Consider the following 27,516-nt stretch of genomic DNA (forward strand, 5'->3'; position numbering starts at 1 on the left):
TTTCCCATTGATGGCCATTGGAGAAACCATACACCAGTCTTTAATATAATTATACCAATAAAAATGCAATTTCTGACCAGTAAGGCACGAAGGTCCCAGTGACTTTTTCGTCAACATCGTCTTGATGCAAAGCCTTAAAGCATGGAGCCCAATTTTTCTGAATTCATCAAAAAATGGCAATCTGGTGCATGAAGATGTGATTCCTAGAATAGACAACAAATGTCTGACAAACAAATGAACTTAATCAATGCAACAAAGTGTATGATAAACTGCTAATTGGAACAACCAAGTCGGGAGACCTAGCCACAAACTTAAATGGAATGTAAAAACCTGTTAAATAAACACCCTTGTCCAACACCTTGAATGTGTCCCTCAGCTGGCAGTCGAAGGGCTAGGGCCTGAGGTGTATGGACATGAGGTCCAAATACCGGAAAAATACAATGGACTTGAGCTGGGCTTGGGTCGGGTTGTCGCGCTGGGATCGCATCAGGATTTCAAGTTCCGACGGCTCTCTCTCTCTCTCTCTCTCTCTCTCTCTCTCTCTCTCTCTCTCTCTCTCTTTTCCTCTAAACCAGAGTAAGAAAAGGAGAGGGGGAGAGGTGGCTTGATTTGGTCCACGTTTTCCGCATGAGCCAAATAGACGGAACCACCCTCGTCATCAAAACCAGTAGCTCCCCAATTGAGGGGCAAACATGTCCCAAATTTAAAAATGGCAACCCAAAACTTCTTTTTACATAGGCAGGAATTTAAAAAATTAAAAAATGTAGCAAACCATCGCCAAAACATGCTCTACAGAGGTCACCGTTAACAGGACTGAAGAAACCCCTAAATAACACAGTATAGAAAATCGAATTGATTTGACACGAACCCAAAAATGCACCCAAAATATTTCACGAAAATAAAGCAGACAAAAGATTCTTCATTTGTATCACCATACAGGAATGCAGAGAGCTAAATAATTGGGCGAAATGGTCACCTCCACACACCAGCAGAATGGCAAAATAAATCAATCTAGATTGAACTTATGCACACGAAAGTCCCAAGCGGAGTCTAACCTGCAAAACCAATATTCAAAGGAGATGAACCACACCCACATACGCACCACACAGATGTGACAAATAATGAAATTGACATGAAAACCAACAGGAAGCCAAGTAGGTTTAGCTATGGTAAACAAACCTTGGACTTGAATAGGGAAATTTCAGAACGCATACGGTCACACGCCCTCCCTAATGACTTCATTCTTCTTGCCTCGTTATTTCTTTTTCATTGAGCACCTTCAATTCACTGTGCTGATGACTATTAATTTCTCCGTCAAATTAAGCCTGGATTATATCACCTGAATTGTTTGGTGTGTGAAAGTATTTCCTCCTGAGAAATTGATTCCTTTTCCTTGATCTCGTAGAGTTCATCGAGGCTCTCTGGCAGATTCATCCTTTGATTTTTTAAAGGCACTACAATCAGCTGTCAAAGTCATACAAATTACACAATCAATCACTAAATACTAACATTTTAGTAAAATATTGCTCACTCACTATGAGATATAGAGACCTGTGCGATCCTGATGACGGGGCTCTCCCCGGGCAAGTGGATCCGATAGAAAGGCCTTCCAACAGCGAGCACAGCATACCCAATACCAGTAACAACAGTGCAAATGAGAAACCCCCACCACCACCCTTTGTTGGCGCTAACCCAGACCCCCTCGGCGGCGCCCACATTGGTGCTGAACAGAAGGAAGTTGAAGTAACTGGCCAAAGCCTTGGCCTTTTTCGGGAACTTTTGGTCGAACTGGTCCGCACCCACTGCGGGTAGAGCCCTCTTGACCCTGCCGGTGCCCAAGTTTAGAGAAAACAAGGAAAATACAAACTAGAATTAATAGATCTATGCAAATTGAACATACAATTCGTCGAAATTTGTGCAAACTTAGTATAACAAAATCACCTCTCATTTGCCTTCTTCATTGCCGTCCTTTTTGCCGTCGTTATCGTCATCGTCATTGCCGTCGTGGCCTCCTCCATCGTCCTCTCTCTCTCAAACGCCGCTCTTGTAATTGTTTCTCTGTGTAAAATGTCAAAATTAAGGGGAGTAATAAAGTGGTAGGTGGGAGAAAGCGGTGGAGAACGTGCCACGCGGGCAGAAATAAAATTACAACTATACCCATCTGGCCTAGGCAATCTGTAAAAAGCCCGAAATTAAAGGGCAAAATTGTCCCAATCGAAAAATGGCATCCCCCAATCCGGTTCTTATTATTTAGGAGGATGGACAAAATTGTTCCAATTGAAAAATGGCATCCCCCAATCCGTTTCTTATTATTTAGGAGGATGGATATTTAAATGTACAGATGTAATGAAAGGTGTATTTGGATGTGATGCAGGGCCGGCCATAAACTTTTCGGGGCCCTAAGCGGGCTAAGATTTTGGGGCCCTTTAAAATTTTGTTGTAATTTTTTAAGAGGTATTACGTACAAGAATTTTGAAAATAATTGTACAATCTTTTTTTCGATTTATGAAAGGGGACAATTTTAAACAGTGATAGCTTGCTGTGTTTTTTGATTTAATTTATCATGGTGGAAAAATATAAACCCATCACATGAAGTATATCTGACAAAGAGGTTGTTATCTCTGTTATTTAACTGAAAATTCATTTTCTTGATGTAATTCAAGTTAACAGTAGGACTAAGGAAAACTTTTGTAGAGTTAGAATGAAAAATAATTAAGATTTGAAATAAAATAAAAAATTAATATGACGCGAGAGAAACCAATTCACATTCACAAGAAAAAAAAGGTTTGGGCGAAGTTTAAAAATGCACGTACAAAGGTTTGAACCATGGAGCACAAACACTTAATAAAGAAAGAATTGCCACTAGACTATTCAAATTGTGCTGTACATATCCCACTAACTATATTTATATATACAAACTTAATCCTAAAAAGGGCCTCCATTTTTGACTTTTTTTTAGGCCCAAGGGCTGGGCCTCTTGGGTCTTGCCCAAAGGCTGGCCCTGATGTGATGTATTGCCTTCTGGGTTCAAACTTTAGACGACTCTTGTTATGAAAACACGTACGATAGCTTCTAAACCCAGGTTCGCCGGAGACGGGGCTCGACAGAGATGGGGTCGCCGGATCTGAGGTTGCCGGATACTGAGTGGCCGGAGAAGGGAGGGGTGAATCGGCTGGTGGGTTGATGGTAGGGAGGGACAGATTAGGGGTAGGTTTGGATTAAAAAGTTGAATGATTTATTTTTTTGTTCTCATTAAAAAAAATTACTTATTTATTTTGTGTTAAACTATTGTGACTTATTTATTCAGGAGACTTAAATAATCATCTTCGAAACCCACTCTTTGTAGATTTTCATCCTGCTTAATTTTGTCACTTATGTTTTCATTCTCACTCTCTTTTAATACCAGATGTGCCCTTTTATTATTATATATATATAGCCATGAATTTTGGGACGACAAATTAACTCCTCCCATCCTCGAGTTTTTACCGGCGATGGATCCCCCAAAATTTTCGCCTCTCAATCCCGAGAATCTTGACATCCCGATAACCAATCCATTTAAATTCTTGCTCCCTATCCTAAAATCCTTCACATGCGGCAGAAACTCACACCAGTCGTCTTGGTTGCGAATTCCGACGATGAACAGCGCCTCCTCCTCCACGGTCACCTCCTCCCTCCTCCTCCACGCCGTACTCTTGCGGAAGCTCCAAACGAAAACTTAGGGGATAGATGCAGTTTTGACTCACCATCGATTTGTACCCTTCGACGACGATGTTCTTCCTGTCGCCATTCAATCACCCATCGTCGTTCTCACATGCAACAACGGTATTTTTGAGTTTTAGTGTTCTGACATTTCTTTATGTGGGTCTCACCGTTGATGAGTGCCATCGCCGTCCTGACAATCCGGCAATTTTGAGGCGTTGTTTTCACGATTTGGGTCTGCAATTTTGACCTCAAAATTGGGTTTTAGATAGTTCAACTGTTGAAAAAAATTCCAATTTTTGCAACAGACTTGTGTAACGTTTTTTTTTTTTTTTTTTGTGTTTTTGTTTTGATTGCTTCGTTTTCAATCGGCAAGGGCTGGGTTGAGTCACCAGTGATCGATGAGAGTTAGGCCTGGATCTAGAAATTATGATGGTAATTTAACCATGGTAATATTTGTTTTGATGGTAAATTATTTACTTCATTTATCATGAAATATGTTTGTCTATATTTTTATCATTTCATGGTTAATTATTTGGATCATTTATCATGAAATTATTTCATGGTTAATTATTTGAACCGTTTACCATCAAACTATTTCATGGTTAGTTATTTGAACCGTTTACCATCAAACTAGTCCGGCAAAAATCCACCCCAAACAACAAAAATCCCCACTAGTCCGGCCTCCATTGTTGCAAAGTCCGTGGAAGAAGAACGACGCGGTCACAGTGGTGGCCGCGGTCGGAGTTAATGCCAGAAGACCACGATCTAGGTTTTTCGATTTTGGTTTAGTTTAGTTTTATTCTATTAATTCAAGGTAAATTATTTACTTTATTTACCATGAAATATGTTTGTCTATTTTCCTATCATTTCATGATTAATTATTTGGACCGTTTACCATGAAACTATTTCATGGTTAATTAATTATTTGTCTATGTTCTAAATATTTCATGTTGTAAATGTAGATGGTTTATTACCATGATATCGGCTTAAACATCGTTTAAAATAATTTGAACATTTGAAAATTTGAAATCCTGAAATCCTCCTATATGATATCTCATTTAATTGCAGAGATTGATATTCATCCCAATCACCTTAATTTAGGAAACAATAAATGTATATATCTACTCCTATAGATATCATAGTAAAAGGGTAATAATGGTAATTCACATATTGTAAGGATGAAAACATAAGCATGAAAAAATGACTGGATGAATTCTTACATGGCATAGATAAAGAGGATGAATATTTAAATATTCTTATTTATTCGTCTCGACGAAAGGAATCGGAAATGTAAAAAATTTTGATCTAAACTCATAATTTTTTGAATAAAAACAAAAATAAGTCAATAAGACAACTTTTTTTTTACTTATCTTTGTCTTTTTTAAAAGAATTATGAGTTTCGATCAAATTTTTTTACTTTTTCGATTCCACGTGGATGATTATGTGGTGTTCCATGTGTTGTACGAAAGCATTAATAAACAGAGAAAACGGATGTGATTACTGCTATATAATTGAACAAACCACAAAAACCAGAGAGAGAGAGAGAGAGAGAGAGAGAGAGCCGAGCAATCACAGAGAACATAAAGATTTTACGTGGTTTGGTAACAAATACCTACTCCACAGCCTGTTAGACAATCGAGGGTTAACTATACAAAAGAAAACAAATGCCCAAAAGCCTACAGATGAGATCTCTCAAAGTTCTTCTCTTACCTCTCACAGAAAACGATGCTGTGAATGCAATATAATAAGTTGAAAATCCTAAAAACGACTTATATAAGAAGTTGTTCCACGCCTGACCACTCAGGCGAAAAATTCAGAGAGCGAGGACGGACTTCAGGTAGCACGGGCGAGATTGATTTCCGCTCGGATAAAAAAATTTCAAAGAGCGAGGACCGACTTCAGGTAGCACGGGCGAGATTGATTTCCGCTCGGATGAACATTTTAGACAGCTCTGAAAAACTTCAAATAGCTCTAGACATCTTCAGATATCTTCGAAATAGCCCCAAACGGCTCTGAACGACTCCTAATTGAGCCAAAACACTTCACCATGTGGAAGAGATTGTGGCGGGTGATATTGGGGGCGATCACATGGACGATGATGTGGCATCCACGTGGGCTATGATGTGTCTGCCGCTTGTCACATAAATATTTTCATACTTTGTAGGGAAAAAAAGTTTAAAAAATTTGTCTAGGGTCCATTATAGCATGTTTGTAACCCATCAATCTGCTTTTTAAGTTTGTAACCCCTCTAATCTACTATTAATGTTTTGTAAGGCCTTAGATCTATTTTACTTTAAAAGAGAATTTGTACAAGACAAAAATGTCTTCGTAAGATTTTAATCATATTAAACTGTCGTCGCCCGTTCCACTTGATCTCGGCAACAGCAGCCTTCGGTTTTTTTTCTAGCTAAATCAAGGGAGAGCGTGATGTCTAGAGAGAGAGAGAGTAAGCGAGAGAGCGAGAAAGGCAGAGAAGTTCCTGAAAGCTTCAATGGTGGATGGATTCCTGTCATCAGAAAGCATAGGAATCACTCTACTTCAACGGCAGGAAATAGGGGTATTGTGACTCTTTTCGTGGATAACATTCCGGAGTACAAGGACCAGTTCTGGTTACAAAGAACTTTCAATAAGTTTGGTGTAGTTAAGGATGCATTTATTCCAAGGAAAAGGAGTAAAAGAACAGGCAATAAGTTCGGATTTGTTAGGTATGATTGTTCTGTGTCAGCTGGAGTGGCGGTTACTCGGATGAATGGCGTGTGGGTGGATAATGAAAGATTATATGTGAAAGAGGCTTCTTTTGGGCAATATGAGACCAAACCTAGAAGGCCAGCTCCAAGTTTTCAGATTGAAAAGGTAAACACGGCTAAGGATAAAGGGAATGCTAGCCAGATGAGGGGGAAAGACAGAGTCGAGCCTACTCGGGCTCCCCGAAGCCATGGGTGCTCTTTTGCTCAAGTTCTGAAAGGAGAATCCTCAAAAATGGCTTCGGATCAATCGATCAAACTTCATATTGATTCCGGTGGTAATGGTTGGTTGCTTAGGAGTGCGATAGCAATCATGCATAGAGTGGTCTCTATGATGACCCTAAAGGTTAGCTTCAGCATGGAAACTGATGGGGTGGCTCTCTTCAGGCCTCTAGGCGGTAGAGAGGTACTGATTACTTTTCAAAGCCAAGAGTGCAGGGACGTCCTTATTCAGCAACCATGGATGAAGTTATGGTTTGAATCTGTAAAACCTTGGAGGGGAGAACCGGCTAGTTTTGAACGGTTTATTTGGCTCAGCTGCCGTGGAGTGCCATTGAATGGGTGGAATGCCAAGACTTTTAAGCAGATTGGAGAGATTTGGGGTTATTTCATTAAGATGGATGAGGCCACGATGCGAGATGAATCTTTTGCAAATGGGAGAATATTGATTGCTTCTAAAGAAATTCACCCTATTGACCAGTGGATTCAAATTCAGATTGGTGGGGTTGTGTATGATGTTAAAGTTTCTGAGGGTTCTTCTTTTGTTAATCCAGACAAAGTGGAAGAGTTTGATCCCTCAGTGAAGCTATGTCAGGAGGAACCTCGGAGGGTAGCCTCCATGGTGCCTGGTCCAGTCTGTGGGCTGGGTGATAGTGATGATGATGACGTGGAAAGGCTGGAAGTGGTAGAAACCAATAGAAAAGGAGTGGGTGGTGCAGGATGGGACAAGTTATCTAGAGGAGCGGCTCTGCATGGGAAGGAGAAGATCGAGGGGACTGCTGGCAGGACCTCAAACCGTGTAAGAGTAGACGAGCATTTAATGCTTGAGGAGACTCGGCAGTATGCTTCAAGTGGGGATTTTGAATCTCAAGTGGGAGACTCAGTGGACAAAACGGTGGGTGATGTGGTCATGGGTCCTATAGCCCACTCCTTGGCCCATGAGGGGGAGGCAGATTTACTCGGTGGAGATGGGCCTGTTGGGCCATTAAATGAGCTTAGTCTAGTTGGGGTTGGGGCCCAGCTCTCTCATGTATCTGATTCTTTTATTTCCCCAGTGCTTTCCCAATCTGATGACATAGAGAGTGGGTCTGGTGGAGGCGATTCCCAGATGGTGAGATGCTCGCAAATAGCAAGTATCAATCTATTGGTAGACCTTAACAATGCAGAGTGCAGGAGAAGAAGAAGAAGGCAGCTATCTAACTTACTGACTCTCCGAGAGGCTGCAGCTCGAGACCATCTGTCTGGGGAGAATGTCTCTCGGGTTGCAGATCGAGACCCGTTATCTGTGGAGAATGTTTCCCCTTCATCGGACGATTCGATTCAAAGCAATTCTGCCATCATCAGAGAGGTCAGAGCAACGATGGCGATTGGAGGTGAGTTGGGTGTTAATTTTTTGCCTCAAGATGATGTTATTCTGAATTCAATGATTGAAATCGAAGCTCGGGAATTCTCCCAAGCTTTGGAGAGAGAAGCGGAGGGTTAGCCCTGTTCCTTTTTTGGCGTAGTCTCTGGGTGGGTAGGTCAAGTTTTTATGCAAATTCTAATTTGGAACATTAGAGGGTTGGGGAGCTCGGTGAAAAAGAGGTTCTTGTCTAAGCTGATTAAAAAGAGGAATCCTAGTATGGTGTGTGTTCAGGAGACAAAATTGGAGCAATTGGATAGAACAGTGGTTCAACGAATTTGGGGAAATACAGATTTTGATTTTGCCTATTCAAGCGCAGTTGGGGCATCGGGAGGTCTTTTAACGGTTTGGAGTAAAGATTTTTTCAAGATGGAGTCTGTTATTTATCATAGATCTTTTATTCTGTTGCAAGGTGAGGTTAATGGTGTCTTTCCGTGCACTATTGTCAATGTCTACGCCCCTAATGATGTGGTGGACAGGAGAGGTTTATGGGAAGAAATTCTTGGCCTCAAGAGAAATTCTCAGATTCCGTGGTGTGTAGGGGGCGATTTTAATGAAATCAAAGCGCTGTGTGAAAGGGTGGGCTGCTCATTGATGGATAGGGGAATGAGGGATTTTTTGGAGTTTTGCAATAATATGGAATTGGAGGATTTGCCGATGCTTGGGAGAAAATATACGTGGACGAATTACCAAGACCAAGCTATCCTTAGCCGTTTGGATAGATTTTTACTGTCTCATCAATGGATCCAACAGTTCAAAGTTGTTCAATGGGGATTAGAACGGCCTATTTCTGATCACTGCCCGGTGGTCATCATGAATGATAACAGAAACTGGGGGCCTAAGCCTTTTAAGTTCTTGGATATCTGGTTATCGCACCCTGGATGCATGAAGATCGCCAAGGAAACGTGGGAGACCACTATGGTGAATGGCTGGGCAGGTTTTAAGTTGGTTCAGAAATTGAGGGCTGTGAAAGAAAGATTAAAAGTGTGGAATAAAGAGGAGTTTGGGGATGTAAATTTAGCATTACAAGTATGTGAAGCTGAACTACACCAGTTTGATCTGCTTGCTGAAGATAGGCAACTCAATCCTGATGAGATAGCAGCTAAATGCAAATCCAAAACAGAGTTTTGGAGGCTATCTCGTCTAGCTGAGTCATTGTGGAGACAAAAATCTAGAATAAAGTGGTTCAAGGAGGGTGATAAAAATACAAGGTTCTTCCAGGTGGTTGCTAATAGTAGGTTCAAAAGGAATTTGGTGGGCTTAATCAATGTTTCTGGAAGAATTGTGGAAGATCCGTTGGAAATTAAGGATGCAGCAGTCGAGTACTTTTGTAACAATTTCATGGAGGAGAGGATTTCTCGACCTACGTTGGGGGGTTCGTTCCCTAGGAGATTGAGTACGGATGTTTCTGTCTCTCTTGAAAAACAGTTTGATGAGGGGGAGATTGTGGCAGCGTTGAAGGCTTGCAGTAACTTAAAGGCGCCGGGTCCAGATGGTTTCAATTTCTCCTTTGTTAAGAAAGGCTGGGAATTCTTGAAGACCCTGGTCTTGCTTTTCTTCGTGGAGTTTCATGCCAATGGAAAGCTTACTAAAGGTATTAATTCTACTTTTGTGGCTTTAATTCCTAAGGTGGCGTGCCCTTTGATTTTCAAAGATTTCAGGCCTATTAGTATGGTGGGGTGGGTTTACAAATTGTTGTCTAAAGTTTTAGCAAACAGAATTAAAAACCATTTACCCTCTATTATTGGTGAGTCTCAAGCTGCCTTTATTGGAGGTAAACAAATTTTGGATGGGGTTTTGATTGCTAATGAAGCAATTCATAGCTGGAAGATGAGAAATCAAGGAGGTTTGATTCTGAAAATTGATTTTGAAAGAGCCTACGACTGTGTTAACTGGGAATTTTTGCTTCATATGCTGTCAAATTTGGGATTCGGGGAGATTTGGTGTAGATGGATCAAGGAGTGTTGCTCCTCGGTATCCATGTCTGTGTTGATTAATGGCTCTCCATCCAAAGAATTCAAAACTCAGAAAGGCCTTAGGCAAGGGGACCCTTTATCCCCTTTTCTTTTTAACGTAGTTGTGGAAGCTCTAAACATTATGTTGGAAAGAGCTAGGGAGCTGCAAATCATCAAAGGAATAAGGTTTGGGGCCAATGGGGTCATTGTATCCCATCTCCAATTTGCTGACGACACCATCCTATTTTGTAACAATGACAAAGAGGAGATGGCGAACATTAAAAGGATCCTTAGGTGCTTCCAGCTCATGTCGGGACTGAAAATCAATTTTTCCAAGAGCTCTCTGTGTGGTGTCAACATTCCACAGCCGGAAGTGATCTCCCTCGCGCAGGTTATGGGGTGTAAGGTTGAATCCTTACCTATTAAGTATCTTGGTCTTCCCTTGGGAGCCAACCCGAGGAGGACTAAAACTTGGGAACCGATCTTACAAAAGTTGGAGAGTAGACTAAATGTATGGAGAAGGAGAACTAATTCCACGGGGGGGAGGCTCACTCTTATCAATTCTTCATTCACCAATTTGCCAACCTATTTCATGTCCATTTTTAAGATTCCTGTGGCTGTGGCAAAGGCTATAGAAAAACTACAGAAACAATTCTTTTGGGGTGATACAGTGGAAAAGAAGAGGTTGCATCTGCTGAAGTGGGAAACCGTAGCAAAGAAGAAGGAGTTTGGTGGGCTGGGAGTAAGGAGAGTGATTCAACAAAACCTTGCTCTTCTATCTAGATGGTGGTGGAGATTTCATGAGGACAAAGACTCTTTATGGGTCAAAGTTATTAAAAGGAAGTATAACCTAGCTCAGGGGGATTGGCTACCTCAACTGCCTAGGACAGGTCGAATCACCAACATCTGGAGAGATATTTGCTCTCTAAAGGATCAATCTTCTTCCATTGCCTCGGTTCTTACTGAGGGCTTTAGAATTCAGGTTCATTCTGGGCAAGAAACTTTATTTTGGGACCATGTATGGTTGGGGGATAGGACTCTCAAGGAAGAATTTCCGAGACTCTTTCTTATCTCTAGCCAAAAAGTCTGCACGGTCAGTGCAGTGAAGGAAGGGTCAGGGACTTCGCGTTGGTCGTTACAGTATAGAAAGAGGCGGCTAAATGTGTTTGAGAACACCTTATCAGAGGAATTGCATCGTCGACTGGATTTGGTGACTCTAGATCATGCCAGAAGGGATGTGCTTCAATGGAAGTGGTCGGTTGATAAATGCTTCTCATCAAAATCAGTGTACACTCAATGGGAACAGATTGGTCAGACTTCAAACCAAGTTCTGGGTGCCCTTTGGAAGAATCACTGCCCTCCTAAGGTGGAAATTTTTTCGTGGTTGGCGATCCAGGAAAGGATTCCAACAAGATCAGTGCTATCTAACAGGAATATCATTCAAGAGGGTCAATTGTTATCCTGCCCTTTGTGTTCCCTGGATATTGAAACTCCGAATCACATGTTATTGCATTGTCAATTCTCTTGGAATGTCTGGTCTATAATCTTGGATTGGTGGCATGTATCGTGGGTATGCCCAATTTCGTTGTCAGACCTGGCCCTATGGTGGTTTGATTCCAGGTTTCGGAACTTAGAGAAAAGTGTGTGGGAAGTTTCCTTTTATGCTACGGTGTGGTCCTTATGGTTAGCTCGGAATAACTATGTGTTCAACAATGCTATTGCGAGTATTGAGGAGGTGGGGGAATTGGTAAAAACAAGAATCGCAATGTGGATGAAAGCTAAGTTCGCAATCAAGATTTATTCGGTGGAGGAGTTTAAGGTGTTTCTTGATGGTATTCGTAGGCTAAAATTGTAGTTCTTGTTGAGGTTTGAGTTCATTCAACACTCTATTGGATGGGCTCCTATATTTGCTGTATTTTTGTATTTCCCTCGATGTACCCTTTCGAGTTTTAATTAAAGTTTCGTTTGCCGAGCAAAAAAAAAAAAAAAAGATTTTAATCATATTCTCTCTCTCTCTCTCTCCACCAACCCCTCCGTCTGACCACCAACACCGCCACCACCCTTGTCACACCCCGCCTCACAAACGACACCCAAAGTGAGCCTGAGTCGGCGCAACCACGTGGTATTCCACGCAGAAGACCAAACCACACCTCACAACCTATCAGAAATAAACACCCAGTGGAAGACTTATCACCTTAACATAAAATGAGTCAACGTATCGACCAACCAACTACAACCTCGATTTACAACACTTTAGAAAATTTCATACTTCAACACATCCACCGACAACTTAAACAAAACAACTTCTTCCTTAACTACCTACAACAAGCTCGATCATCCACAACGTCCAAGGCTAGCCCAAACACTCCTCAACACGTTGACCGGTAGTGGACCCACTTTATGCAACCTGCTACCTGGCAGACCAAAAAGGAAAGCCAGAGTGTGTGAGATATAAAAATGCTCAATATAATACCGCAATACTCGAAGGAATATCAACATGAATACACATCACTAACGTAACTGAAATAGTCGAATGTATATAACAGATATAACCAACATGTCCACCCAACTGAACAATAAAAATCCATGCACAACTATATGAATATAATTACATCACATACAGTGACACGTCTGCCACATCCCATGTACCCAAGGTATTGTCTCCCGCACACCATATTCTCATTCACCGTTAATTAGACGGCACGGCCTACGATATGGTGTGACTCACTCCACAATCCTTAAGGGAATAAAATCAATACACAACAACATGCATATCAATAACTAAACCTCGGTTAGCATGATATATAACCTCCAAGCATACATATCATCATGCATGCATATCAACAACTAAATCATCAATTAGCGTGATATATACCCACCACTATAGCAACATCTCACCAAAGATAACCACATCGAAAGCTAACTACGATTAACAAGAAATAAACTCACCACCGCAGTAATATATCATCAAAGAAAACCATATTGAAAGCTAACTACGATTAGGAAGAAATACACTCACCACCATAGTAATATATCATCAAAGAAAACCATATCAAAAGCTAACTATGATTAGCAAGAAATACACTCACCACCCCAATAATATATCATCAAAGAAAACCATATCAAAAGCTAACTACGATTAGCAAGATATACACCTACCACTACAGCAATATATTATATTGAGAAGAACCATATCAAATACACTCACCTTTGTATTGACTGAGGTACGCCAAACTTACGGTTTCGGCATCTCCCAATTGATCGGCTTGACTCCTAGCCACAAACGGACCATATCAGTTTATTGAACGCTTAAACGTCAAAACTAACTCCTAACAACAATCTATACACCAACAATAGATTAAAAATGCTTAACGCATACTAGCATGTCCATCTCACAGGTTTAGAAGTGTCCCTAAACAAGCATAGTTCTCAAACACTGCATAACCCCTACATTTGGCTTCAAATCTACGACCAGCCCGTCGTATTCTACCTATAACTTCTTATAGGTTTAAAACCAGATCATGAAACTACCATCATTAGAAAATACACATCCGGTACATGAATTTTAATATAAAGTTTGCCCAATATAGAGTTTGAACGATAAAGTTATGCTCGTCCAAAATTACACAATAACCTATCCAAAATTGTAGATTCTGCACGTCTATCAATTTCAAATCAAGAACTGATTTAATCGAGTACAAACTAAGCCACAACCCCTACATATTTCGAAAGACATAGGAGTCTAGTTTTAGAATCAAAAATTCGTGCACAAACCCGATACTCGAGCTAAGAGATATGACCATTTTCTCAAAACATGTCAATGCAGCAAATACAAAACTCAGCAAGATCACATCAACTTGTAAAATCCGCCAAAATTAGAATATCCATCTAATAATTAAACCCCAAATTTGGTACACATAATTATCACTAATCCAAGTTTATCCTTGATTTTTCTCAGATTTTTCACAATAAGGAAACCTAGACAAAATCACCTCCAAACTTAGAAATTCTGTGCAGCTAAGCACAATTTTCAGCAAACCAATCTGCATTCGAAAATTCATTAAAAATCGAATACTCAATACCTTTTAGTAATTCTAATGCCAAAACATCACCAATTTATCAATCTTTCAGATCGACTCGCAAGGACCCATAACCAGGAGGATCGTTTAACTATAAAGAATTGATGCATAACATTGATCTGTAAGCTGTTTGCACAAAACGAGCAATCTGACCACAACTTGATTTATGGTTTTTATCTTTTTTCACATTTTTCAGAAAATTATGAAAATTTACCACCGCATACTAGACACATAAATGAACATCCAGTAAAAATTACAGAAATTTGCAAGCTTCTTAAGTACCTTGAATAATTTCTTGCAGAACAGACCAGATTCCTCCTCTTCTCTCTCTCTCTCTCTCTCTCTCTCTCTTCAGGAAAAACGATAGAAACAGGGGAAAGAAGAAGAATGTGCAACAAAATATCTACTCTAGAGAGATTATCAAGTGCAATCACAACACCCCTCCACTTATGCAATCAATCAACAATATTTAGTTAAATACCCGCCAAATATGAGATAACCTCATAAACACATATTTAATTAAAATATGAGTTTAAAATACTAAATATCGGGGATGGGTATTACAACCCCCACCGCCGCCCCGCCCCCACTACCATCACCCCACCACAATCATCACACCACCACATCCGCTACCGCCACCACTATTGCACCGCCGCCCAGCCACCGCCAAAACCACCACTGCTGCCACCACCACCACCCTTGCCCTTTTTTTTTTTTTTTTGTTTTTTTCCGTTGCCAAGCCAAAAAAGAATTAATACAAGACAAAAATGCCCTTGCTATCACTGTCGTTACAAAAGGATAACCTTAGTGACATAAACTTTTTATCCCTAACCTCTGTTTGATTTAGTGATAACACAGAAATTTAAGTCACTATTTACTTATAGCGACAATATTTTTTCAGGCCAGTTCCACCCATAAAAATTTTTAACACAATTTTTGACACTCCATCTTAGTCATACAACTCAAGGGCTAAGATTAAACCAATTAAATAAATGCAGTCACACAACCTCACCTGGGGTGATTGGATTAAAAAGTGGAACAATAACTCTATTTTTTTGTCTTTATTTAAAAATAATTCACATTCGTTAGTTTTGCATCAAACTTTCATTACTTACTGATTCATCTCAATGAGAAAGCCACATCAACACGAGTCGCCTCTCCGTCCACGTTATGACAAATAAATGCATTTGAAATCTATTTTCCCCCCAAAGAAAAAGGCCTTATGTGCATTCCGAACATTCTGCAATGGTCTCCATAGATAATTTTTTGTCTTCTTAATCTCTCCGGGGTGAAATGGCCTATAGTAAGCGATTGTGAAACAGTGTTACAAGCAGGATCAGCTTCTTACTCCTACGACGGGTTCTTGTGTTGCTTTTAGCGGCAATGATAGTACTTTTAATTGGAAAACTCCCTTGTACTGGATACTGATACGTTAATAAACCTTTCGGTTAGGAGTGGCAGTTCTATGGCTCTTACAATTTGCAAATTGTCTTTGGCAGCAGCCACGGTTTATTGGCTGTGGAGATCGAGGTCAGAATTTGTGTGTGTTTTAGCATCAAGGTATGGATTGTTCTCTTTTGCAGCTGTCTATTATTGAGGATGACTGTGCTTGCATTAGCTCTTGGAGAGGGATTTGTGCTTTTGCCCAGAATCTCTCAATTGGGACATCTTGGAGATTTCCCAGAAATGTTTTTTCCCCCCAAGTGTTCTGGGGTAATAGTTGCGGTTGTTCGTTCTAGTTGTTGTTTGTTGGCCAGTTTTTTTTTTCCATAGCTTGCAATTCCTAGTAAGGACTAGTTCCTTTGGTTTGTAGTTTCTTTGTGCTTATAAAGTTTCCAATTTACCCCAAAAAAAAAAATTAAACCTTTCGATTTTTTCAGCTTCTTTTGTCTTTTTCAAGCATGGAATCAGCTCTAATCCATGCCCAATCCTTCCATATCCCTTTAAATCTCATTTTGTGGGCTCATACCGAGCTCATAATCATGATTCGAATCGTTTATCTTGTCGAATATGTAAAAAAATAGATCTAAAAATTTAGTTTGATCAAATTTCCATAAAATAGACGGCATACATATTTTTAACTTAACTCGTTCACTATGTAGAACAAATTAAGTACAACTTTGATTGCATGTTTATCGAAAGCAAAAACTAATTCTTACTTTTATTTTGCAAATCCGACAAAATAGAAGTATCATATCATAATTGTACGCAAAAGTTAGAGCCACAAATAAAGGGAAAGTACGTCCACGCAAACGATATTTGCACAGATTCTACACAGATCACATTGTGGGGCCAACTACGGATCCCATACAAACGATCTGAGCCGTTCATTAAATTAAAAAAAAATAAAAAATTCGAGGACCCTTGTGAAAAAATCAACACAATATATAAGATACATGTGTAGTGCTCAAATAAAGTGACACGAACTCCTGAAAAGGACTATAAATGTGAAATAGACGGAGTGCAAGTTACAGTCTCCATCGGACACAATCCAAATATTTAGCACATTTCAATTTCAGGCACTACCCGATCGGAGGATGGAGATCTCCATGGACTTCCAGTCTCTGCATTCATCAAGTACCGTGCAACGTTAACTGTCTTGATCGAAACGCTCTCATTACCTGCATTCATGTCAGCCACTTGAGATGACTGAGGACAGAGGTAGTCCCTCAGTAAGTGCCCAAGGAATAGAAGAAAACAAACAGAGGAAGTGGCAACTGAGAAGAGGAATAGGCCCCAAAAACTTCGGAGGCTCAAGCTATCAATGTTTTGCTTCGTAGTTTTAGATTCTAAACACTCTTTGTTGGGAGTTAACCATTCATCTTCTAGCCTTTTGAGAGTTGGAGAATGGCATTCGAGACATCAGCAACTAATGCACAACCTTTTTGGAATATCTGCATGGGAACATGAATGAAGATATTTGTATTAGAGGTTTGAGATGAGTGGCTGCATTATACAAGTGCTAGCAATGAAGATGGTTCAACCGATCTAGAGTACTTGAACACAAATTTGGTCCGTGTAGTAGTGCGTGTTAATAACTTATAGAGCATGAGGCTCCCGTGTAAGTATGGTTTGTTCGGGTTGTACCAGTTGCTGGGTTTCATCAGTGAAGTTTCTATTGATCACTAAAAAAAACTTGTGCAGAAAAGTACTTAAAAGACCTAATTTAAGAATTTTCCTAAGACCAAGTTCTTAGAGTCATCAAGTTTCTTTGGAATGAGGAGGTTGCCAAGATGGCAAGTGGTGTAGGGCACTAAGGGTGAAACCCCCCAACGTATATGGTCTCGAGTTGGAATCCCACTTGCAGGTAGTACTCCTTGGGAACTAGATGTTGTGTATTGGGCACCATTTGTCCGGCTTGTACCTTGGTATGGTTGTGCTAGCAGATCGACTACCTTACCATGGGTAGGGGTTACTTTGAAATTAAGGACACCTTGGCTTCTTCAATTGATGGTACTAGTTCACTGAGTGAATGTACAATGGCAATTGGAATTGAAGTTCTTCTTCCGTGATGGGGTTGGAACCCAACCTTTTTACTTAGCTCAAAAAAAAGGGAAAACAAGTATAAAGAAGATCGGATCAAAAAAAAAGTATAAAGAAGATAGTGCTCAAGAACTCACAAAGCCATGCAAATCCTCCAAATCTATACGTGGTTCCAATGGTGGTAAATTTCTTGCAATATCTATTGACGAAAACTTTGGCATAAGGGATCTCAAGGAATGTTGCTGAGATATTGCCCGTCTCGAACTCCCTAAGATACTCATCTTCGTCACAGATGAGACTGTGGTAGGCCGAACGTAACTCTCGGCGAGCGGCCACCGAACCATACTTGAACTTGGGCACTGTTGTTGGCCGAGAGTCATCTATCAACGAGATATTTTATTCTGAACTCAAGCGACGTGGGTAGCCCATGCTCGGCCGACGACAGAGGGGAAGACCCGTTAGCATGTCTCTCAAGTGGGTCGCCAGTCGGGTTCGGCCATATACCGGGCTCGGCCATATGTGCGGTTCGGCCACCCGCTGAGTCGTGCTCTCTCACGTGATGAAGTGGTTACACCAAGAGATATCGATGGGAGCACATGGAGGCTGCCAGCTCACACCTAAAAGCGGTTTCTAGATCTATTCAATGACGTCAGGGCGACGTCACCTATTCCGTGCAAAGCACATGCTTGTACTTGCAAAGTAAGTCAAGAAGGCCCTATAAATATGGAAGGAGGAACCCCAGAGTGGAGGTACACACTACGCTATCTCAAAACCCTAATTTCTCACTTGATTCTTTGCATATTCTCATCCTCTCGCAGGAGGGCCTTGCCGGGCAACCCCGACTAGGTCTTAGTCATGCGTTCACTATGCAGGACTGGGCGAGAAGACTAGAAAACCCACGAGCCAACGGAGGAGGATTGCAGGACAACAAATCACGGGCCACACAATTGGTGAACCCGACGTGAATCTAAACTTCTGATCCAAACGGCTCGAACCTCCTTCAGCCCACCCTCCTCCTTTAAACAACTACTATAGCCTCGATTACCATGGGCGGAGATCTGGCAGTCGTTACCGTCTCAGGGGCCAAAGACGCCAATGGAAACACAATCCTTACACCGTTTTCAGAGAGGCACATGTCCATTTCACCTCCCCCTAGTTCAGGCCTCTCCCCAGTGGCGGACGACGTAACAACGGCCTACATCCGCTTGTTACAACGTCGCGATGAAGATAGGGACAACGAGCTGACAGCTCTGAGAGCGAAAGTTGCCCAAATGAAACAACAGATGCAGCGAGACGCCGCTCCCGCTACATCTAGATCGGCGGGAGGCAGAAGCAGGAGGCGACGAAAGCAAACACCACCCCCACCACCGCCACAAGAACGTCCTCACGAAACCGGCCACCGCGGCTCCGTCAAGGACCGCCTTGGCATCCCACCAGATCCAGGTGATGCGAAGGAGATCATACGTTATAAGCGGAACACGACATCTGGAACACATCGCTCAAAGAGCCACCACGATCGAACCAACACTAGGGATACCGAGTCGTTTACAAGCACATACTCGACTGGTCGCGCAGAATTCTCTCGCACAACGGTTTCCCACCGTAGCCGAGATTCCGTGGAGACCAGACGTCATGTATCTGAACGACTCGGGGAAATCCCGGCAGAAAATTTCAACAATAGCAACCAGGCTCGACGGAACGAAAAAGGTGTGCGTATTGAAGAGCCGAACAACGAAACCAAATCCCGTAAGGATGGATGAAAGATGGTTGACGGACATCACCGGGTGACAGCAGATTTACGAGACAAACTCCGGCATCGAAACCGTGAAAAGTCTCCGTACAGAGACTCCAAGAGAACAAAGACGGATGAGCACGGCAAGCAACCGCGCCCTGGTTTTGAGCGGCACCTGAAGGATCTCGGCGTTTCTTCCTTCACACCCCACATAATCAACACGACGGCCGAACCCAACTTTCACATACCAAAGTTTACAAAGTTCGTTCCTACCACATGCGAAGCCTACACCCACCTAATTCACTTCCGTCAAACCATTGAGCTATGCACCACAAAGGACGAAATCAAATGCAAAGCATTCCCGTCCAGCCTCGGCTCCCTTGGACTCCAGTGGTTCAACAAATTGCCCGCCGGATCCATACTGAACCTAGCCGATCTTGAACGCGCTTTCAACACCCGTTTCATCACAAGCAACAGGACAGCCAAGGAGCCTGAGTCATTGTCCCAAATGCAGAAACTCCCATCTGAAACTCTCCGTCAGTACGCCGAACGATACTGGCAACTGTTCAACGAAATTCCTGAAATCGATGAGTACTGGGCCGCAAGAACCTTCAAAAATGGCTTGGAAATCAACAGTAAAATTCTGGATGAACTTGCTATTCGACCACCTCATGGGATGGGTGAGTTGATGCGCATCGTGGAACATTTCTGCGCTCTTGAAGAATTTTAGGCGGACCGTGCAGCTCAAGGGCTAATGAACTCAACTACAAGCTTCCCAACGGTCACATCTCAGCTGCCAGCACCAGTCACAACGCAGCAGCCTCAGCCAAAGAAACTTGTCCATAACATCAAGGAAGGAAAAAAGCGCCAGCAGAAAGCACATGACTATGTGGCCGAGACCACATAGTTCAAAGAACCCATCTGGTCTTTTTTGAAGGAGATCATGAAGCAACCTTGGTTCGAATGGCCAACGGGAAAACTAGGCACAGACACTGGTCAAGAACCAAGAGCATGCCTTAGAGTCGACTAGACTTGTCAAAGCAGTATCTGACTTCTAAATATATATATATATATATTCGGCATCTGACTTCTAAATATTCGTATGCAGTATCTTCCAGAAGTAGTTGTTTTGTCAAAGACTCAAAGGCTCCTGCATCGGGAGTTTGGGTTTGTGTGTGTGTTTAAAGGATTCACTCTATTTCTCCCTAGTCAGCAATTGCCTAAGTGAGTTTGGTAGATGAAATTACCCTCTTGCCCTCCCAAAAAAAAAAAAAAGCTTCAATAATTTTATCGATTCTGACTTCTGAGTATTCGCATGTAGTATCTTCCGAATATTCCGTCAACCAATTCCAATGGCGTCTCTACATCCCATTAATTCCTACACTAACCGTGGCCATATTTTTTTACCGTAAAGACCGGTATTTTGTCCGTATCATCCGTATCGTTTTGTTACTGCCGTTACATATCTACCATGCATCACCGATACATTAAGCAATTTTCCTTCACATCGTAATATCGGCCTTAATTTTACTAATCGATACCTACCGATACCGATGCGCATATCTACTGATACCGATGCGCATATCGGTTAATCCCGTTACATACCTATCACCAATTAATAGTTCAAACCATGATTCTATGTAAGATTAAGAGTAGACAAATTAAGAATCCAAAAGGGCCGGCTTTCATACGAACGACTAGTTAATTGTGGAATGGAGAACAAGTCAATCCCTACAAAATTAAGGTTAATCCTGGGTAATCAGTCAAGATTGTCATATATGGAGTCTGGGTCTCATTCATCCATGTAGAATGGGTTACAAGTGGAATGGGTCACAATTACGTGATCAGTTTAAATATAGAAGAAGTTAAATACACATTCTTTTCACTATACTTATTTAGGTGTCCATCCTAGGAGTTTTAAATACTTATGTTCTCATTCTCAAATTGTCATTTTGCCCTATTATTATTGTTAGAAGAAAATCCGACTTCCTAATCAGTTGCCTAATTGATTGATTGAGGATCCGTGATTATAGCATAGTAATATTGTATATTTATTCTTTCCTAATTTAACTTCTTTCTTAGTTTAGCTTCTTTGTATATAAAGGGGTTTGTATCTTTGTAAAGAATTCATTCAGAAATAAACCAATATTCTCTCAATGTTTCGTTCTCCTAAATTCAACATGGTATCAAAGCTAGGGTTCTATACCTAGCTATTTTTTCTTTGCCTACCGTGGTTATTTTTTCTCCATCATTCCCTTTTTACCTTTCTGTAACAATCATTAAATCACCACTTTTGTATCATCCAATTATTTTATGAACAATCAATTCAATTCAAAACTGGATACAATTTTTGATTTTTCAAAAGCCTTCCATCTTCTATACCAGGCAACCATGGGAGGTAGCAGTATTTCTAGTCTAATCTCAACTCCAAGGAAGGGCTTGACCCATTAAGCCGTTATTATTTTCATCACTCAGACACTTTGGCCACCAAGCTTTGCTCACAACTACTGGATGGCGGAAATTGGGCAACATGGAGCAGATCTGTTGAAATTGCTCTTTCTGTTAAGAACAAATTGGGCTTTGTCACTGGAAAATTCAAAAGGCCTTCCAAGTCTACCTATCCAGATGAGTACGACCTATGGGAAAGAGCCAACCATATGTTGATCTCATGGTTTTCTCATTCAGTTTCACAAGATCTAGTTCCAAATGTTCTTTTAGTTCCAAATGTTCTTTTTGCTCCCACGCCCAACATGTTTGGGAGGATTTTCAAGCCCGTTTCGCTCAAGATAATCTGCCCCAAATATTTCAAATCAAAAGTTTCATTGGTTCACATGTTCAAGGAATTATGTCAGTTGCAAACTACTAAACAAAGTTGAGTGGATTTTGGGATGAGTTGGACTCTTACCGCCCTTTTTCCACGTGCGATTGTTGTCAATGCAGTGAAGGGAATAAGAGGAACGCACATCATAATGAGGACCGTCTCATGCAATTTCTCATGGGGCTCAATGCAACTTATAATCCCATTCGAGGCCAAATACTGCTTTTGAAGCCCGTACCCGATATTCGGGAAGCTTATGACATGGTGACTCAAGACAAGAAACAGTGAGAGATTGGGAACAATTCGTTTGCCGAAAATTTCTCAGTTGCAGCGGCTGAGTGATTTCATTAAGGCTTCAACCCAAACAACAAGTTCCTTGGTAACTCGTCCTTTTCATCTTCTACTTCCAATACTGAAGGATTATTATGCAGATATTGCAAAAAAGATACACATACTATTGAAAGTTGTTATAAGTTGCATGGATTTCCAGTCGGGCACCCACGGCATGATCCCAACTTTAAACCAAAATATGATCCCAATTTTAAACCACCAAGCAACGGTTTGGGTTGGTGCTCAATCCAATCCTACTGCTGCACATGCGGCATCTCCCAACGGAGCCATGCTGCCTCTCTCAGGGCTTTCTGCCGAGCAGTATCAACAATTGACCACTGTTGTGACAAATGTGCCACACTTATCCAAGGGTAATAATGATGTTTATGCAAATGTCGCAGGCTTGTATAATCTTCCCTCTGTTAATTCTACCTCATCAAATTGTTGGATTTTAGATGGTGGTGCTACGGACCATATTGCTTTTCTTCTTTATTTTCTCTCTCATCTGCCCCACGCACCTTGTGTTAATTTACCCAATGGCTCCGCCGTACCTATAAACTCTACTGGCACACTTCTCTTCAACAAAGATGTTGTTTTAAACACTACAAGAAAAATGAAAATTAGTGACGAAAAAGTGGCGACGAAATTTAATTTTGTCACTAAATGAGTATATTTGGCGATGAAAAAATAAATTCGTCACTATTTTGATAACTTTTGTAACGAAATAATTTCGTCACCAATTATGCCTATTTAGCGACGAAAAAAATATTTTCGTCACTAAAGGTACCTATTTGGCGATAAAATATATTTTTCGTCGCCGAAAGCTTAAAAAAGGTGACAAAATTATTTTTTGTCGCCAAAGATAATCATTTGGTGACAGAAAATATATTTCGTCGCCAAATGTGAGCAATTTAGTAACGAAATATTTTTTTCGTCACCAAATGCTTAACTTTGGTGACGAAAAATAATTTCGTCACCATTTTAACTCTTTCAGCGACAAAAAATATATTTCGTTGTCAAATGGGTACCTTTCGTGACGAAATTTATGAATTACGCTTTCTCACTAAATGTCTTTCGGACATAACTCTTTACTAAAATCTCCGATTGAGATAATTCAAATTGAGTTTGAACAATAACTCAATTGCCTACAACTTTCATGTTTATCAAAATTGCTAATTTTAATGTTTAAAGTTCCAAAATTACATTCGAAATATATTTTCATGTTAAACATATGTGTTACATATTAGATATTTCAAATATTTACTGAAAAGTGTGTGTAGTGCAGTTGGTTGGAGCTTGCGCGAAAAACTCAAGGGACTCGGGTTCGAAACCCAGCAGGAGCAAAAAAGATGGATTTCTTTTCCCATATGAAAACATCTTTCGCAACGAAAAATTTCGTCACCGATTTCTTATATTAGTGACAAAAAATTTCGTCACCAATGTGACCCATCGGTGACGAATTTTTTCGTCGTCAAAAAGCACAATAAGTGAGGAAAAAAATTTCGTCACCAATTATTCACTTTTTGGTGACGAAATATTTCGTCATCAAAAGGCACTATAGGTGACGAAAAATTAGATTTCGTCACCAGGTAGGAATCCTCGACAACCTTTAGTCGACAAATTTTTTTTCGTCACCTATATTATTTGTGACGAAAAACATGCAATTTGTGACGATTTTCATTCGTCACCCAATTGAATTTTTCTTGTAGTGAAAAGACGTTCTTCATGTGCCTTCCTTTCGATTAAATCTTTTGTCTGCCATTTAAGTTACCCAATCCTTAAACTGTTGTGTGATCTTATTCCCGGATTTCTATGTTTTGCAGGACTTGACTACGGGGAAGATGATTGGCTGGGGTAAGCAAAGTGGCAGTCTTTATTACATGTCACCTGATCGCACCTCGCCAATTGCTTGCCATACTACCCATCTCGATTCTACCTGGCACCATCGCCTTGGCCACCCATCACCTGCCTGTCTATGTCTCATTTCTAAGTCCAATTTTTCCGTTTCTGTTTCTTTTGACAATTTTTGTAATGTTTGTCTTTTGGCCAAACAGACTAGATTTCCATTTTCAACAAGTTCTATTTCTTCTACCTTGCCTTTTCAATTAATCCATCGTGATATTTGGGGTTCACATAGACATCAAACACATTTTGGTGCTCGTTATTTTTTAACCATTGTGGATGACTTTACTCATTGTTCATGGTTATTTCTTATGTCTTATAAATCTTATGCTTCTTCTTTACTTAAATCAGTTTTTACATTTGTTCACAACCAATTTAACGCATATATTAAATCTTTCGGAGTGACAAGGGTAGTGAATTTCTTTCTCTCCAATCATTTTTTATAACTAAAGGTGTTGAATTTCAGACCTCTTGTGTCTCCACTCCATAACAAAATGGAGTTGTAAAACGTAAGCATGATCATATATTGCGAGTTGCTCATGCTCTCCTTTTTCAATCTAATGTGCCCATTCGTTTTTTGGGTGAGTGTGTTGCCAACGTAGTTTATTTAATCAATTGATTGCCTACTCGACTCCTTTCTTTTCTTACACCTTTTGAGCGCTTGCATAGTCATCCACCCCTTTATGACCACCTTCGGGTTTTTGGAAGTTTATGTTATGCTACAATTGTCAAATCTGTTTCTAAGTTTACTCCTTGTGCTAGGCATTGCATTTTTTTGGGCTATCCTACAGGTCAAAAGGGTTACAAATTGTTATATTTAGATTCTCACAAAATTTTTGTTAGTAGGGATGTCTGTTTTCATGATCATATCTTTCCTTATAAAGGGATGTCTTCTCCTGCTTTTTCCCCCCGCTCCTGCACCTGACCTCACCTACACCACACATTTACCCAATTATATTGCCCCACCTACCCACGATATACCAATCGATTACCCCACCACTTCACCTGCCCCACTTACTCCACCAGCCTCAACCGACTCACCAACCAATTCCTCACCTAATCAGTCTACCAGTACTTCCCCACCAGACCCACTACCACTACTCACTCAACCGATTACTTTACCAGATCCACCACCTTCCGCTATAACCACCACCCCACCCAATGCTTCTCGTCATTCTACCCGACCTCGCGCCAAACCTACGTGGCATGTCGATTATCAAATGAACTTTGCCCATACTACTTCCCCACAATCATCCATCCCATCGTCATGTCCAACCAGAGGTACAATGCACCCTCTCTCTAATTCTCTCACTTATTCTCGTATTTCTCCTGCCCATTATTCTTTCTTCGCTTCTATTTTTGGTCTTCGTGAGCCCACTAACTATGATCAGACAATTCTTGACCCGAAATGGAGGTATGGTATGCAAGCTGAACTTGATGCCCTTGCTCGCAATAATACTTGTTCTCTTGTCCTCTACCTGCTGGTCACAAACCCATTGGTTGCAAATGGGTCTACAAAATCAAATACAATTCTGACGGGTCTATTGAACGTTACAAAGCCCGCCTCGTTGCTAAAGGTTACACTTAAATTGAAAGAGTTAATTATTTGGAGACTTTCTCTCCCCCTGCCAAATTGACCTCTGTGGGCTATCTCTTAGCGGTGACTGCTTCCCGCAATTGGATCCCCCATCAGATGGATGTTCACAATGTCTTTTTGCAAGGCGATCTTGATGAGGTTGTCTATATGGACCTTCCCTCTGGCCTTCGCCGACAGGGGGAGGCTATGGTATGTCGGCTCAATAAAGCATTATATGGTTTGAAGCAAGCTTCCAGTAACTGGTTTGCCAAATTTTCTTATGCTATTCAAAAGGTAGGTTTCACTCAATCAAAGGCTGATTACTCTCTATTTACCAAGTCAGAGAGCAACACATTTACTGTAGTACTTATTCATGTGGACAACATTATTGTCACCAGCAATAATGAACAGGCAATCAAGTCTCTCTCAGACTTTCTCTTGCAACAATTTCATATCAAAGATCTTGGCAATCTTAAATATTTTCTTGGCATTGAAGTCTCCTGGTCCAAAAAGGGAATTTTCATTTCTCAACGAAAATATGCATTGGATATTCTGAATGATGTGGGATTATTAGGATCCCGTCCCAATTATTTTCCCATGGAGGCATATTTGAAACTAAATCCCGACGATGGCGATCCATTACATGATCCAACTAAATACAGAAGATTGGTTGGGATATTGATTTACCTAACAGTAATAAGGCCAAACTTAGTATACTCTGTGCAAATCCTAAGTCAATTTATGTAGAATCCTCGAAAACCACATTGGGAAGCTGCTCTAAGAGTTTTGTGTTTCATTAAAGGGAATCCTGGTCAAGGATTATTCTTTCCTTTATTCAATGATCCTACATTAAAGGTTTATTGTGATTCAGATTGTTCGGGTTGTGAGACAACTCAACGTTCAATTATAGAATTTTGCGTATTTCTGGGCAATTCTTTGATTTCTTGGAAATCAAAGAAACAAACCAATGTGGTTCATTCATCCGCTGAAGCCGAATATCGAGCCATGGCTGCAACATGTTTGAAAATTACATGGATACGACATATTTTGGAAGATCTCAAAGTTCCACAAAGCCAGCCAGCATCCTTATTTTGTGACAACTAGGCAGCTCTCCATATTGCAAAAAATCCCGTTTTTCACGAACGCATGAAACATATAGAGATTGATTGCCACATTGTTCGGGAAAAATTGCAAGCTGAAGTAATTACACCGTCCTATATTCAGTCAAGATCTCAACTTGCAGACATCTTCACCAATTCTTTGGGAAAGGAACAATTTCAATAGTTAAGTGACAAGTTGGGACTTTACGATATTCACTCTCCAACTTGAGGAGGAGTGTTAGAGGAAAATCCGATTTCCTAATCAGTTGCCTAATTGATTGATTGAGGATCCGTGATTGTAGCATAGTAATATTGTATATTTATTCTTTCCTAATTTAACTTCCTTCGTAGTTTAGCTTCTTTGTATATAAAGGGGTTTGTATCTTTATAAAGAATTCATTCAAAAATACTCCAATATTCTCTCAATATTTCGTTCTTCTAAATTCAACAATTACCTCTCTCTCTCTCTCTCTC

The 27,516-nt window shown here is 40.7% G+C and overlaps 1 protein-coding gene across 1 annotated transcript; it reads right to left on the bottom strand.

Moving 5' to 3' along the window:
• Positions 1-1,312: 1,312 nt before the first annotated feature.
• LOC131313298 (protein NRT1/ PTR FAMILY 8.5-like) lies at positions 1,313-27,516 on the bottom strand. Its single transcript, XM_058341537.1, has 4 exons — positions 27,498-27,516; positions 1,727-2,024; positions 1,552-1,689; positions 1,313-1,464 (listed from the first exon to the last, which is right to left on the bottom strand). The coding sequence occupies exons 2-4, from the start codon at positions 1,946-1,948 to the stop codon at positions 1,336-1,338; spliced, it is 489 nt and encodes a 162-aa protein (XP_058197520.1). The 5' UTR covers positions 1,949-2,024; positions 27,498-27,516; the 3' UTR covers positions 1,313-1,335.

This window comes from Rhododendron vialii, chromosome 13a (assembly GCF_030253575.1).
Source record: "Rhododendron vialii isolate Sample 1 chromosome 13a, ASM3025357v1".
NCBI lineage: Eukaryota > Viridiplantae > Streptophyta > Magnoliopsida > Ericales > Ericaceae > Rhododendron > Rhododendron vialii.